This window comes from Talpa occidentalis, unplaced genomic scaffold (genome assembly GCF_014898055.3).
Source record: "Talpa occidentalis isolate TD23 unplaced genomic scaffold, MPIMG_talOcc4v2.1 talOcc4.2, whole genome shotgun sequence".
NCBI lineage: Eukaryota > Metazoa > Chordata > Mammalia > Eulipotyphla > Talpidae > Talpa > Talpa occidentalis.
This window is the reverse complement of record NW_023602073.1, coordinates 21241181-21257785: the sequence shown is the minus strand read 5'-3', so window position 1 is coordinate 21257785 and position 16605 is coordinate 21241181. Positions and strand designations below refer to the sequence as shown.

The following is a 16605-nucleotide window of genomic DNA, read 5'->3' as shown; positions in this document are numbered from 1 at the left end:
TCCCTGGGACCACACATTTTTCCCTTCTCCTTTTCCAACATCACCACATACCCCTTGAAGCAATCACTTGTATTGGGGGCAGAGGGGGAGGGACAATGATTTCATTTGTCTTTTCTATTCATAAAAATAAAATCTCTCAAAAAAAGAGAAAAAATTGCACCAGGTTCTGACTTGTCCGAGCTTAAGGCTCTGTGCTCCTGCTGATATATTTTCCTCATGAGCACTGTGGTTGCCCTAAAACAGGAAGCTTCTTTTTCTCACATTTTCTATCAACAGAAATATATTTCCAGTGGGTGAAAGTGTCCTGCGCTTTTATTCTTACTCTCTGCAGCACTGTCTTTGGAAGGGTGCCGAGGGGTGCGATGCCTAACCTGCACGAGCTGTGTCATGTAAGGCTCCTTAGTCTGATGGGCCCTTGCGAGGAAGTACCTTTCCTATCCAGGAGTTCACAGCACATGTTCACTGAGAGTGTGATACAGTCCTGCTTCATGCTAAGTTTAATTTTCTGCTTTTAATCAGCACTCTGGCCCTGCTTGTCTCTTTAACCCTGAAGAACCGAAGAAGGTCAAAGCTGTCCTCACACTTTCAGGCATCATACCGGGACGCTGCCAGACCCAGGCTGCTGACACGTGTCTCCGGGCACCATCACAGCACCCTGGTTTCTCAAGAGGCTGTTAAGTTTCTCATTCTAAGAGCATCTGTGGCCCAACATTGCACTTGCATTTTTAGTAGCTGGACTCGTGTCAGGTGTGTATGTGTGGGCGAGCTGGTCTTCCACAGGGCTGCATTTTAAAGGCTCTTAACCCCAAGAGTGAAATGGACTTTTCATCCAGAATGCCCTTCCCTTCACCCTGCACTCACACAGGACAACTGTCCAGGCAGCAGTGAGTGAGATGAGGCTTGTCCACCCAGGGCCGGGGGCCGGAGTCACAACCTGCTCAGACTGTGGTCAGACTTTCCTCCTCCAGGGAGAGAGATGGTCTGGCCCAAATCCCAAGTTGGCTTATTTCACTGTCACTTATAACAGTCTCCTGATACACTCTCCTGACTCCCAGGCTGGACTTGTCCTCCTCTCAGGAAGACTCAACCCATTTCTGTTTTGTTTGGTTTTTTTGTTTGTTTGTTTTAAATATTGGTTTATTTATTGTGTAGAAGAACTGGGGTGTAGGCCAGAGGTGTGGGGGTTGAGAGTATTCATTAGAGACAGTGGGAAGCTGAATAAGCAGATCCACTGAAATATACTGCTGAGGGGAGCAGCAGGCAAATCAGGAGAGGTCTGCTGATCCATGTGGATCACCTACCTGGCTGGGGATTGAACTCGTGCTGCAGTGGCTGCGGGTAACTTCATAGTGCTGAGACTTAACCCCTTGCTCCACCAGGGAGGCCCCCTAACATTTGTCTTTTAAAAAGTATCTAAATATAAATAGAAACAAAATGCTTGGACCAAAAAGACACAGATATTGAAGGGGGGAAAAAATGATTACTTTCAAAAGGCAGAGCTCAGGGTGCAGGGGTGATAGCACTGAGACTTACCCTCTAGTCCACCAGGGAGGCCCCTCAACCCATTTGTGGATTACATCAAATGACTCTTCAGTTGACTCTCTCCGTTATTCCTTCAACAAAATAAAGTGAAAAACACCAGTACCTTCATACCCCGAAGAGCTATAAATAAAATCTACTTTTCCAGAGAAAGATCTATCTGTGTTTGTACCTACTTAGATATCAGCGTACATGACAGAATCAGATGCTAGTTAGAGGTTCAGAATCTGCAAAATGCCTATTCAGATAGTTGGTGATAGTTCTTGGCCTTTATCTCAACACCTAAATAATCAGCAACTGGGGTGACAGTATGGGGAACTCTTCTCCTGAGCATCATCACTGTTCATATTCATGGTTTCACTAGAGAAGGGATCCTGGGGTGCGCGGTTAATCCTAAATGGCATTTGCAGGTATGTGTGGGCTCCGAGTGAATAATGGGGCTGGGATGACTCTTTGGGAGGTAAAATAAAGCAGGGCTCTGTTTTTACATTTACTTTTGCAAAATCATACAAAATTGGGCCTCCCTGGTGGTGCAAGGGGTTAAGACGCAACCTGTGATGCTATCCACAGCCCCTGCAGCACAAGTTCGATGCCCTGGCTGGGGAGCTACCCACATGGCACAGCAGACCTCTCTTGGCTCACCCACTGCTCCCCTCAGCAGTGTATTTCAGTCAATCTGCCTGTTCTGTTCCCCACTGTCTCTGGTGAATTCTCTCACCCTCTGCACCTCTGGCCTGTACCCCAGCTCTTGTATGCATAAATAAATAAATCTTTACAAAAATAATAGTAATAATAATAATCCTTGCTAAATAATGATAATGAAAGCTGTTAGGAGCCCCAAGTGCCGGAGGCACTCCCGGATATTTTGCCCTTGACTTCCACGACAGCCACACAAGAATGGTGCTGTAGCTCTGAAACTCATTGATTGAAGAGAAACGGGACCTCCCTGGTGGTGCAAGGGGTTCTATGAAGCAACCCGCAGCTACTACAGCACAAGTTCGATCCCTGCCCAGGAAGATGACCCAAATGGCGCAGCAGACCTCTCCTGCCTCACCCTCTGTTCTCCTCAACAGTGTATTCCAGTGGATCTGCCTGTTCTGCTCCCTACTCTGTCTCTGGTGAATCCTCTCACCCCCTGCACCTCTGGCCTACACCCCAGCTCTTGTATGGATAAATAAATCTTAAAAATAAATAAATAAATAAGGAAGAGAAATGTGGGCTCATGGTCTTCTTGCCAAAATCACAACTTGTAAGTAATGTAATTGGAGTTTGAACCAAGATTACCTGAGACCCCACCCTGTGTGCCTGCCTGAGTAATGAACTCATGCTCACTCATCAAACTTCCCTGAAATGTTTGGTCTACTCCAATCTTTGACTTGGATTCCAGAATCAGATTGAGTGTGGTTTTGTTGATTTCTCCCAGAAGTCATTCTTTAAGACCCAAGTAGTCATTCCTCACAATTCTTCCTATGCAAATAAGATGTTCAGAATGTTCTGTAAGCTTCATTAAATATCCTTCTGTTCTCTGGTTTTCTGTCTATTAATGTCAGTGTGTCTATGTGTTTTCAAAGACTATGTATGTTAAATGTATAATATGTATGTACATATATAATGTAACTGAAGTACATTTTGAAATTTCAGTTTTGAAGCTGATCAGCCAATACAGCCTTCCACAGTGATGGAAATGGAAAAAATGATAAAACTCCTAAATTAACCTTTTTTTAACCTGTCCAAAAAATAGTCCTTTCACCATTTGGTCCTCAAAAGGAAACAGACAGTGTTGGTGTTACTTTCTGTTTCTCCTTTGCAAACTCCTGGCAGTCATGGAGAACAGAGTCATACTGGCAGGGGAGACAGGCAGCTCGTTACTAAATGCCTTTTCCCTCCCCCATTTTGATTTCAGGTGTTAGAAACTATTTAAAAGAAGCACTGGTGAATATAATTGCTGTACATGCGGAGGTAAGCTATCATTAGATGTTCCTAAGAGAGATGGGTAACTGGAAAAAAGAAAAAGGCAAATCTGATGCCTTTTATTTGTGGTGGTCTTTTTCCCCCTTGAGAACGCATCCTGGGTATACATAAAACACAACTCAACTTTCACGCATGTGCACTGTTAGTGATAAGAGTCTTCTCCTGAAATCGTGTCTCATTTTTCCCCTAGTTAGAACTAAATGCTTTAACACTTGAAAATTAAATAGAAGAGAGATTGAGAGATTGTTTTGCTCTGGGACTGACAGGCATGTTGAACCCTCTATCTTGGAAAATCCACTAACCTCCTTCCAGCTTACTATACAAAGAAGCCCTGGCGTCTTACTTAGCCATCCACCATGCCTGGGACTCTAGAAAAGTCAGTGCTTATTAGAAAGACAGGCTGAAAGGGCAGGTGTGTGGTTTCCTCTGGGGGTCTGACTTAGGCACTTGGAGATGGTGGTTCACACAAAGACAAGCCTGCCCGAAACTTCACAGTAACAAGCTTCGTGAACAGGCTTCTGAGCAGGACGCTTCTAGGGAACATCGAAAGAAGAGACCACAGCTGCCCCCATCATTACCACTATGACTACCTTCTCTGTAATTTCGTGAGCCATTACTCACATCTCCACCAGGGTGCTAGGGCTCACAACTAATGAGCGACCAGATGAAAGGGGACCAAGCAAAGAGGTTACCTTTAGATCGCTTCTGCGGCTGCTTGAGGCCCTGTTGCAGCCATGGCCTTCTGATACAGGTATAGCCAGGTTTATAATCCCCTCCCTCCCAAATTGACAGGCTTTTGAGGTAAATGGGAAAGGAAAAAAAAAAAATGTGAATGATTAAGGCTAAAATGAAAGCGGGACAAAGGAGAACATTCCCTTGTCCCTGGATTTGGCTCCGAGTATGAAGCAACTCAAGCAGGAGAAATAGAACAGATGATCATTTTCATTTCTTCCTAAAGAAAAGCATCTAAGTTCCTCTATAAAAATAAAGATTTGATATGATTGAACGCAGGCAGGGGTTTATCACCTACATTTTTTTATAACCAGTAAATAATATTGTCAGTCATAATTTTTGATCAAAGATATAAAAATGCTTTCTTGTTTGGTCCGTTTCCAGTAAAATTAGAGTATAAAATCAAGTGTCAACCAGTGATAACATTTCTGTGGGAGGTGTGCTGGGGTAGTCAGAGGAACTGAATATACAGCATGTTGGAAGGTGGGGGGACCCCACCCTGATCAGTGTCCATGAGCAATAACCACAAGATGATTTGCATTGGATTTACTGGTTCCCACATGATCTTGATGAAAATTTCCTTGAACCACTCAGGTTATATTTGGGGTTGACCCAAAGGTTTCAAGGTTTTGAATCAATCAAAATAAGGAAAAGCTAAAAAGTAAATATGACTTTCATTTACAAAGCAAATAGTCAAATCACCAGATTTTCAAATGTAATGGCTTGTTTGAAAAATATCAAAATTCAAAATGTGAAAATTACGTTTTCTGTCAAATGGAAGGAAATACATATTTATTTATTTAGATTTATTTATTGATTGAAATACATGCACTGGGTTTAGAAGCGCGGGATTCACCAGAGCCAGAAGCAGACAGTAGCCGAAGCACACTGCTGTTGTTGGGGGGCAGGGGGATTGATGCAGAGACTTTTCAACCGCTTACATAAATTTAGCTAATGGTAAACTGTTTTCTCATTCAGTCTAGAATAACGTAGCCAGTGTGTGTGTTGGGGCAGGGGGGATGTTTTGTTCTAAAGAGAGTCTGATCCAGTGTGTTTTTTTAAATTATAAAAAAAATACTTTTATAGCATTTTAAAAATAATTTTTATTGAAGTGACGTATTATAACATGATATGAGTTCTAGGGGTGCCTCAATTTTAATCAGTAGATATCTACCACATTAAATTTATATATTACATTTGATCCCTTTTACCCAATTTACCCACCTCCAGCCCCTCTTCCCTTCTAATAACCACTCATTTGGCCTTACAGTCTAAAAGTTTATTTTTGCCTTATTTAGATCATTCATTGTATGTTTTTGATACTGCAATTTCATCTTTATAAATTATAGTTCTTCTTGTGAATGGTGCAAGAAGTCGTCTTTCAGACTAGTTTTACCCGGCCAATATCAGCAGTCCCTGTCAGGGTCGTATCAGCCAGCATCTTTCAAAGAGGGTTATTTTGTGTCATGGATCAGTTAATACACTTAAGTAGAAATCTGTTTTTACCTTTCATAATTCTGATCCTTTAAAATTTTGACTTAGAAGACCAGGGAGTCATTTTATTTTGTGAGTCCCTTTGTTTTTAACAAATTCAGTTTCCCAGAATACATCATTTCATCTTCTTTTCCACCTTCCATCAGGTATTCACTATTTCCAAAGAGCTGGTGCCTCGGGTCCTGTCGAAGGTGGTGGAAGCAGTTTCTGAAGAGCTGAGTCGGCTGATGCAGTGTGTCTCGTCCTTCAGCAAAAATGGAGCGTTACAGGTACCTAATCTCTCAGTGCCACATTGGCCTTCTGTTTTTACTTAAAACATATAAGATTGAGATCTGCGTCTCCTGTTCCATGAGCTGTGCTCATGGTGCCCTGTCCACAAGTCCCAAAGTTCCTCTGTGTTAGGGTAGAGCAAAACCTCGGCAACTCTTATGACATTAGCTGAATGCAGTGTCCTTCTAAAATCTTTTGATATTTTTTTCTTTTCAATTTTTGCCTTCACCACCTTCAATCTCACAGGAAATGTTTAGCAACTTACTCTGAATGTTTTTCCAAAGCATTTGATGCAGTTTGCGTAGAAGTGACAGTCAACTGTCTCTTTGCATGCATATTCCATTGGCTTATGTTTGTAGTTGTTTAAATTACATAATTATAATACCAAATGTAACTTCTATAATCCAGATGATCCTTAGGATGCATCTAGCCAGTGGCTCCTGTGAGCTCTCAGTGATATGGGGCCTTGTGAGTGTGTTTTTTTGTTGTTGTTGTTGTTGTTGTTATTGTTGTTTTAAGAACTGGCAGTTTTGCTTCCCATAATGCTGAGAAAGCCCCTCATAGGGTAAGTCCCTGCAGATAACAACTGTGTTTTTGAATAATGAGTGCACATTTTAAATCTAAAAAACCTAGATTCCCGGTGAATGACCAGTGGCCATTAGCTGGTGATTCTGGAAGAAATGGCTTTGGATGAATTCTTCTCTTTCTGCCAATTTTAGCCTGAAGGCAGACCTGGAATACGTGCCATCTTTCTGTCTTGAAGAATAGGCTTCAGGACAATCACAGCTATAGCAAAGAGGGGGAGGTATTTCCAGAGAAGGGAGAGCCTCAAATCTCTAGTTGGCCCCTGAGCTACATATGCATGGTCAAACTCCATTCCTGCCAACCCAATTAAAGCTATAAGAACTGAAGTAAGAATTGAAATGCTGCCCAAGGACTAAGTGTTTTCAGTTTGAACCCAAATAATTACTTGCCAAAACCAAGAAAAGATCAACAACTGTTTGAGGATATAGTACAGAGCTCCCGTGTCTCCACAATGTAGCATTCACATCCCAGATTTAATTGGAGGGCACAAACCAGACTGGAAGAAGAACTCATTCTCAATATATAAGACCATCCACCGAGACTAGCTTTGAGATGACCCAGTTGTTGGAATTGGGAGGTAAGGATTTTAAAGCAGCTGTGTTTAGAGATGTAAAGGAGACTATGATCTCAATGAATAAATAGATAAGAAATCTCTGCAAAAAATAGAAACCCTAAAATAAGGAACTAAATGGAAATTTGGGAGTGAAAAAATACAGCAGATGAGTTTTTAAAAATCAGCTCCATGGAGGGCCTCCCTTACGGCACAGGGGTTAAAGACACAGCACTATTAAGCTGCTGCCAGCCACTGCAACGTGAGTTCAATCCCCAGCCAGGGATCCACATGGTGCAGCAGCCCTCTCCTGTCATGCCTGCTGCTCCCCTCAGCAATGTATTTTAGTATATCTACTGTTCTGCTCTCCACTGTGTCTCTGGTGAGTCCTCTCAACCCCTATACCTCTGGCCTACACCCCAGCTCTTGTATGCATAAATAAAAAAAAAATTTTTAAAAATTGACTCTATGGAAATAATAGTAGACTCATGGGAACAAAAGAAAAAGTAACTGAATTTGTAGATCAAATTTTCCAATATGAAGGATGAGAAAGAATGATTGATGAAAAAAGAAAAACAAACTGACATGCAATTTGATTTCCAGAAGGGTCAGGATGGCCAATCAGCACAAGGAATGATGGCCAGGTAACATCATTAGTTATCAGAGGAATGAAAATTAATACTACAGATACCTTGTACCCAGATGAAGAAAATTAAAGACTGAAAACACCAAATATGACCAGACCATAGAAAAAAAGAGAACTCTCATTCATTGCTGGAGTGTTAAATAGTACATAACTACTCTGGGAAAAGTTTTCACAGTTTCTTTTCTAAACTAACCCATGGCCCAACCATTCCAAGCCCCTACAGGTATTTAACCAAGAGAACTTGAAAACGTCTGTCCATGAGGGAAAAATATATAAGAATACTCGGAGCAGTTTCATTCATAATAGCTGAAAACTGGTAGCAGCCCAGGTGTTCAATAATGGAATAAACCAACCGTGGTATGTTCACATAACCAACTACTAACCAGCAATAAAGAGAACTAACGACCTTGACCACCTGGAGGGTCTTAGGCACATTCAGCTAAGTAAAGGAAGCCACATGCCAAAGAGCACAAATACTGTGTGGGTTTGATTTACATGAATTTCTAGAACCACTAGGACTCATCTAGGTGGAAAATAAATCCCAGAACAGTGCTTTTCCTCTGGGGAAGAGCCCAAGGGTGAGCACCTGATCGGACTTTCCATTGTGCCAGTATCAGTCAGAGCCCAGCCAATGGTGCACTTTAAGATTTTACATATGAAAATTTTAACTGAAAAACTAAAAAATTGAAACAGTCCTCCCGAGTTAGTGATGCATGGTGAAGTGTATCAAACCAATATGGTGGGTTGATAGATGGGAAGAGATGAGAGAAGGCTGGTAAATGGGAGTGGTAGGGTCTGTGGTTTATAGATGTTCATTGTAACATTTTCTCAAATATTTGATCATTTTCATACAAAAATGGGGGTGGGGAAAAGAAAGGAGAGCACACATTTGTTTGGCAAGTTGGTTAGGGGAAAATCTGTTACAAAATCTTTGGCTATATTTCTAGCTGTCACCAGTTTTCTCTAAAATTTTGATCTGTCAGACCTTTAATATTCTAAAGTTGAAAGGTTGGGATGACTATAATAGTTCTGGTGCAGGGAGTTAGATTGTTTAAGTATGAATTAAAGGAAGAAGATTAATTAAAAGGAAGTTGCAGTAGTTACAGTGGGCATAGTTAGTCTTAGAATTGTAACAAAAATCTACCTTTTCTGCAGCAACCCATTTACCTGTTGTCTCAATTCCTCTCAAAGCCAGTTCTTGTTCAGAAAGATAGCTGAGCACCAAGACAGCTCCAGCTTCTGATATCCTGATACTCCTAGGAACTGGGCAGGCATTTCTATTTAGAGAAAGCTCCAATGAGTCTAAACCCCTCACTGTGCCCTCTCCCTTTGAGAATGACTGGGTAGACTTCCTTCTTTTGAGCAGATAAGTCTGAGAGGGACTGCAGGTTAAATCTTTTTTTTGTTGTTGTTTGTTTTGTTTTGTTTTGTTTTTTTGGTTTTTTTTTTAATAATAAATTTTATTTTTATATTCCCCATACAATTGCAGCCCCCCCATTCTGACCCCAATCCCTCCCCTCCCACCCCTGCCCCCCTAAAAGTGTCTCTGGTTCATAGTTTTTTGTTGATTTTTATTTTCACTTTCTTATAGTTATTCATTTTCCTGGTCCCTTATTTAAGTTTTCTAGATTCCTGCTATGAGTGAGACCATCCGGTATTTTTCTTTTTCTTTTTGGCTTATTTCGCTGAGCATGATCCCTTCCAGCGCCATCCATGTTGCTGCAAATTGCATGTGTGTATCTTTTTTGAATGCTGAGTAATATTCCATGGTATATATGTACCACATCTTCTTGATCCACTCATCTATTTTTGGGCATTTGGGTTGTTTCCAAAGCTTAGCTATTGTAAACAGTGCTGCTATAAACATAGGGGTGCAGGTGTTCTTTGGAATTGATGTTTCTGTGTCCTTTGGGTAAATACCTAGGAGTGGAATTGCTGGATCCTATGGAAGCTCTATGTTTAGTAGGTCCAGAAATCTCCACACAGCTCTCCACAGTGGTTGGACCAGTTTGCACTCCCACCAACAGTGCAGAAGAGTTCCTTTTTCTCCACACCCTCGCCAACATTTGTTGTTGCTAGTTTTTTTAATATGTGCCATTCTCACTGGTGTAAGATGGTATCTCATGGTAGTTTTGATTTGCATTTCCCTGATGACAAGTGATGTTGAACATTTTTTCATATGCCTGTTGGCCATTTGCATTTCCTCTTCAGAGAAGTTTCTTTTTAGCTCTTCTGCCCATTTTTTGACTGGATTATTTTCTTTGTTGTTGTTGAGTCTCATCAGCTCTTTGCAGATTTTTGTGATCAGTCCTTTATCATTAGTGTTGGGTGCAAAAATGTTCTCCCAGTTGGTGGGGTTTCTCTTTGTTTTGGTTATTGTCTCTTTTGCTGTGCAGAAGCTCTTTAATTTGATGTAGTCCCAGCTGTTTATCTTTGCCTTCACTATCAGTGCTTTGGGTGATGTGTCTGTAAAGATGTCTTGATGTGCAAATCACGTAGTGTTTCGCCTATATTTCCTTCTATATATTTTATGGTTTCAGGTCTTATGTCTAGTTCTTTAATCCATTTTGAGTTGATTTTTGTGTATGGTGTGAGGTAGTGGTCAAGCTTCATTCTTTTGCATGTAGCGACCCAGTTTTCCCAGCACCATTTATTGAACAAACTTTCTTTGCTCCAATGCATAGTCTTTGCTCCTTTGTCAAATATTAGTTGACCATAAATCTGTGGGTTTATTTCTGGATTTTCTATTTGATTCCATTGGTCTGTGTGTCTGTTCTTGTTCCAATACCATGCAGTTTTCATGATTATGGCTTTGTAGTATAGTTTGAAGTCTGGGAGTGTGATGCCTCCATTCCCTTCTTTTTTTTTCAGGAGAGCTTTGGCTATTCGGGGTTTTTTGTGATTCCATATGAATTTCATCAATAATTGTTCTATTTCTTTGAAGAATGCCATTGAAATTTTGATTGGAATAGCATTGAATCTGTATATTGCTTTTGGTAGGATGGCCATTTTAATAATGTTTATTCTTCCAATCCATGAGCAGGGGATGTCTTTCCATTTCTTTGTGTCTTCTTCTATTTCTTTTAACAGTGTTTTATAGTTTTCTTTGTATAGGTCCTTTACCTCTTTTGTTAGATTTATTCCCAAATATTTGATTTTTTTTGTTTCAATAAAAAAAGGGATGGTTTTTTTGATTTCTTCTTCTTCAGATTTATTGTTTGTGTATAGGAAGGCTACTGACTTTTGCGTGTTGATTTTGTATCCTGCCACTTTACTGAACTGATTGATGAGTTGAATTAGTTTTTCTGTGGAGTTTTTGGGGTTCTCTATGTATATTATCATATCATCTGCAAATAGTGATAGTTTGACTTCTTCTTTTCCTATTTGGATTCCTTGGATGTCTTTCTCTTGTCTTATTGCTCTGGCTAGGACTTCCAGTATTATATTGAAAAGCAGTGGTGAGAGTGGACATCCTTGTCTTGTTCCAGATCTTAATGGAATTGCTTTCAGCTTTTCACCATTGAGAATGATACTGGCTGTTGGCTTGTCATAGATGGCCTTTATGATGTTGAGGTATGTTCCTTGTATCCCAAGAATTTCAAGGGCTTTTATCATGAATGGGTGTTGTACTTTGTTGAAAGCTTTTTCAGCATCTATTGATATTATCATATGGTTTTTATATTTCTTTTTATTGATGTGTTGGATAACGTTGATTGATTTTCGGATGTTAAACCATCCTTGTGCCCCTGGAATGAATCCTACTTGGTCATGGTGAATTATCTTATGGATACATTGTTGGATTCTGATAGCTAAAATTTTATTGAGGATTTTTGCATCAGTGTTCATTAGGGAGATTGGCCTGTAGTTTTCCTTTTTTGTGTTGTTCTTGTTCGGTTTTGGTATTAGTGTAATGTTGGCTTCATAGAACGTGTTTGGTATTGTCCCTTCCTTCTCAATTTTTTGGAAGAGTTTGTGAAGGATAGGCACTAATTCGTCTCTGAATGTTTGGTAGAATTCATTTGTAAATCCATCAGGTCCTGGGCTTTTGTTTTTGGGGAGGTTTTTGATTACCATTTCAATTTCGCTGCTTGTAATTGGTCTGTTTAGGTGTTCTATTTCTTCTTTATCTAGCTTTGGGTGATTGTAGAGTTGTAGGAATTTGTCCATCTCCTCTAGATTGTTAAACTTGTTTCCATATAACTGTTCATAGTAGTTACTGATTATTCTTTTGATTTCTGCTGTGTCCGTTGTGATTTCTCCTCTTTCATTGATGATCCTGTTTATTTGTGCTTTCTCCCTTTTTTCCTTTGTGAGCCTGGCTAGGGGTTTGTCTATTTTATTGATTTTTTCAAAGAACCAGCTCTTGGTTTCATTGATCTTTTGGATTGCTTTTTAGTTTCAATTTCATTTATTTCTGCTTTGGTTTTTATTATTTCTTTTCTTCTACTGGTTTTGGGGTTTTTTTGTTGTTCTTTTTCTAGATCTTTGAGCTTCGAGATTAGGTTGTTTCTTTGAGTTCTTTCTTGTTTCTTGAGGTGAGCTTCTATAGCTATATATTTTCCTCTTATTACTGCTTTTGCTGCATCCCATACATTTAGGATATTGGTGTCCTCCTTGTCGTTCAATTCAAAGAATTTTTTAATTTCTTCTTTGATCTCCTCATTAGTCCAGTGGTCTTCCAGTAGTGTGGTTTTTAATCTCCATGAGGTAGGAAAGTTCCTTGCCTTCTTTTTATGGTTTATTTCTAGTTTGATGCCTTCATGGTCAGAAAAGATGGTTGATATGATTTCAATCTTGGTGTATCTGTTGATGTTTGTCTTGTGCCCCAGTATGTGATCGATCCTGGAGAATGATCCGTGTGCGCTTGAGAAAAATGTGTACTCCGTTTTTTTGAGGTTTAGTGTTCTATAGATGTCTGTTAAGCCCAATTGCTCTAGGTCCTTATTTAGAGCTTTGGTTTCTTTACTTATTTTTTGTCTTGTTGATCTATCCATTGTTGATAGTGGTGTGTTGAAGTCTCCCACTACGTATGTGTTTTCTCTGATGTCTGTTTTCAGAGAGGACAACAGTTGTCTAATATATTTTGGTGCTCCTTCTTTTGGTGAGTATATGTTAATGAGTGTTATTTCTTCTTGACGTATTGTCCCCTTGATCATAATGTAGTGACCATTGGGGTCTCTTTTTATCTTTTTGAGTTTGAAATCTGTTTTATCTGATATAAGTATAGCTGTTCCTGCTTTCTTTTTTGGTCCATTTGCTTGTAGGATTGTTTTCCATCCTTTAACTTTGAACCTATTTTTATCTTTTGTAGCTAAATGTGTTTCCTGGAGACAGCAAAAGGTTGGGTTTTGTTTCTTAATCCAGGCTGCAACTCTGTGTCTTTTTATTGAAGAGTTTAGTCCATTTACATTTAGAGTTAATATTGATATGTTAGCATCTGTATTTGCCATTTTGTTTGTCTTTCCTTTGATTTTATTTATTTATTCTTTTAATAACTTTTTTTTTTTTTGGCCTTCTTTCATTGTTATTCGTCCCTCTGAGGTTCTGGCTTTAGGACTCCTTGTAGTATTTTTTGGAGTGGGGGTTTAGTTGTAATGAAATTCCAGAGTTTCTGTTTGTCTGGGAAGGTCCATATTCTTTCTTCAAAGAGGAAGGAGAGCTTTGCGGGATAGAGTATTCTTGGTTGGCATCTGTTTTCTTGGAGTCTGTTGACTATGTCCCTCCACTCTCTCCTTGCCCGTAGTGTTTCTTCAGAGAAGTCTGATGTCAGCCTGATTGGCTTTCCTTTGAATGTTATCTGTTTCTTCTCTCTTGCCAGCTTCATTATTTTTTCCTTGTCCTGGATTCTTGGGAGCTTTACTATTATGTGTCTTGCTGTATTTTTCCTTTCGTCATGGAAGTTTGGTGTTCTTCTTGCTTCTTGTATATCAATTTTCAGCTCCTTCTTCACATTTGGGAAGTTCTCTTCAATTATCTCTTTGAATATTTTCTCTGTTCCTACATCTCTCTCCTCTCCTTCTGGTATTCCTATAACTCTTATATTTCCTTTCCTCATGGAGTCAGATAGTTCCCGACGTCTTTCTTCGTTCTTTTTCCTTCGTACTTCTCTTTCCTTTTCTGTTTTGGTTCTTTTTATTTCTGTGTCTTCAAGAGTACTTATTCGTTCTTCCATTTCATCTATTCTGCTTTCATTGCTTTTCCCAGAATTCTTTAGTTCTTCCATTAATTCTTTGATCTCCTGCATTTCTTTTACTTCCCTCTTTAGGGACTCAATTTCATTCTTCTGACCATTGTTTTCCCTCTTTAGGGACTCAATTTTATTCTTCTGATCGTTGATTATTTTTCACTTATCATTGTTTTCCTTTATGACTTCTGTCAGTTTTTTAATCACGGCAATTTTCAATTCTCTTGAAGGCTCAGAAGTTCTTCCAAGTTACTGTCGTTGCAATCTGGGGGCTGGTTTTCTTTTTTTGGTGTGCTTTTTCCCTGGGGAGTTGCTAGGTTGCGTGTGGTTCTTCTACTCCCTACTGTCTGTTTTCTAATTTGCCGTATGCGTTGGGACACTGTGTTGTTGGGACTGGCCGGCATCTTGGGTGAGCTTCTCTGCTCCCCTCTGGTTCCTCCAGGAGCCATATGTCAGTTTCAAGCAGTCTTTACTGGAGAAAGGTCCCTGTTCTAAAATGCCGATGTGGGGACACACTCCCCTGTGCGCCTGGTCTGCCCCGGCGGTGGGTTCCTGCTCCCCCTCTGGGCTTGGACTGCAGGCCAGAGGGGGTCTGGCGTGGGCGAACTTCCCCCGCTCACCTCTGGCTCCTGAGGAAGCCTTCTGCAGGTAGTCTTTACTGAAGTAATGTCCCTGTTCTAAAATGGTGATGTGGGACACACTCCCTGTGCGTCCGGTCTCAGGCACACACTTCTGCGCGCCTGGTCTGCCCCGGCTGTGGGTGCTCACTCCCCCTGTGGGCTCAGACTACTGGTCGGAAGGGGCCCGGCGTGGGCTAACTCCCCAGCTAGCCACTGGCTCCTCCAGGAGCCTCTGCTGGTTTTAATTCGCTAGGCGGCGCCAAAGATCTCTCCTAGAGCCCTTGGGGAGCTGATTTTCCACCCCATGGGACAGGGACCAGAGCGGGAATGGTAGGGTAAACCTCAACGGCTTTGGGGTGCTGTGTCTGCCTTGTGCCCCAAGGCACAATTTAGGGGAACCCACAATTAGGGGAACCCACGCCCCTAATTTTGTGCCCCGGGTCTCAGTTCCAAAGCCCTCAGTTCCAGGACAAGGGCTGTAGCCCAGTTCAGTGGCACGGGAATGACGCCTTTTGAATCCCGCTCCCGTGCCTGGGCGCCTGGTTCCTGCTCGCTCAGTGAGGGCCTCCGCGCGTCTCCCTGCAAGCCTAGGTCGCAGGCGGGGGACCTGGGCAGCTGTGATCTCGATCCGCGTTTACTTTTCAACCGCACTGCTTTTCCGCGCAATCCCGATCCCGATCCGCGTCTGCTTTTCCAGCACGTGCCGCTTTTCCGTGCAAGCTTACTGGGTGGCCCAGGGCTGTGTGCTGGTGCTGGTCTCCTCCTGGGGGGGCGGGGGCTCTCTTTAATGGCGCCTGGAGCTCACCTCCGCGGCGAATCCTGCAGGATTCTCCACAGCTCCCGTTCACGGGGTGTGGTGGCTGCAATAGTTCCTTTCCACTCACAGTCCCGCTTGCTGCGTAGTTTGTTCTTGTTGGTCGTTTTAGTTTGTTGTTTCCCTCCTCTCTGCGGGTCGGAGAGTGCCGACTCTGTGGGCGGGGGAGGGGAGCAGGGTTCTGCGCTTTCCTCCCTTCTGGTCCTCTTTTATGGCCTCTTTCTTCTTTGGGCAGTTTGCTGGAGTCACCCGTTTATCTTCCGTGTCCCGGTTCTCACTGGGACCTGCCGCTTTTCCTCCCTATTAACTTTTTCTAATGGGAGATCTTACTCGCAGCGTCTCCTCCCCGCCATGTTGCTCCGCCCCCCCTCTTGCAGGTTAAATCTTTTATGGCCATTTACATAAAGGGTCACGCATCAGTATTAGTCTTCAAAACCTTCCCGAGAGCCATTTCAGAGGGGGCTGGAGGGATCACTTGGTGATTTTTGCTACTGTCATAGCACGACATTTTGTAGAGTACAATTCTATGTATTATATCAACAACCCCAGCTTTTATAATTGACCTAATTCACAGACTAATTAAGACACACCTATCCCTTCATTTGAACAAAGTTTTTACATGAAGATTAGTTTTACAGTAACATAATCCTTCACCTAGAATATTCCACTAAAAGTTCGACCTTATTTTTCCTCTTTTTCCTTGTAGGTCTCTTTTCATATGTACTTGGATATAAACGATAGAGATAAATTGTCACACATTTGCTTTCTAGTTATAAGCTGGTTTTCGGGCTTCCTAAGCACTGAAAAATGAAACCAAACAACTGCTTTCCACATAGAAAAAGTTTCAGTGATTATACTGTATTGTACATAAATCAGTGTTGATCTAGATTGGTGACAGAATTTCTGACTATCTCTAATTTAAAGAACTGGCCATGCCTTTTTTCTCTGTTTTACATTGTACGTGCTCCTGGAGGTAAAGGGCTGTTTCTTTTACAGTCGCCCAAGGCTCACACACACTCTGGGTACCCAGGTGGGAAGTGAAGCATGGGTGATGTGAGCATCCTCAGCAGAGTGTGTAGTCACACCTTTTCCAGCTTCCAAAGAAGTGTATGCTTCTGGTTAGCTCTTTTTTTAATAAATTTTACAGAGATATCATCCATTCCCATATATTGTGTCTATAAGATAAACATAGATATCATC

At 41.3% G+C, this 16605-nt stretch overlaps 1 protein-coding gene across 3 annotated transcripts in view; it reads left to right on the top strand.

The window, feature by feature from the left end:
• EXOC2 (exocyst complex component 2) overlaps positions 1-16605 on the top strand; it is a 206482-nt gene that overhangs the window by 181578 nt on the left and 8299 nt on the right. For all 3 annotated transcript variants that reach the window (XM_037519163.2, XM_037519162.2, XM_054698416.1), the window contains 2 exons: positions 3443-3498; positions 5883-6005. In XM_037519163.2, the coding sequence (XP_037375060.1) occupies positions 3443-3498; positions 5883-6005 (179 nt within the window). The remainder of the gene's footprint in view (positions 1-3442; positions 3499-5882; positions 6006-16605) is intronic.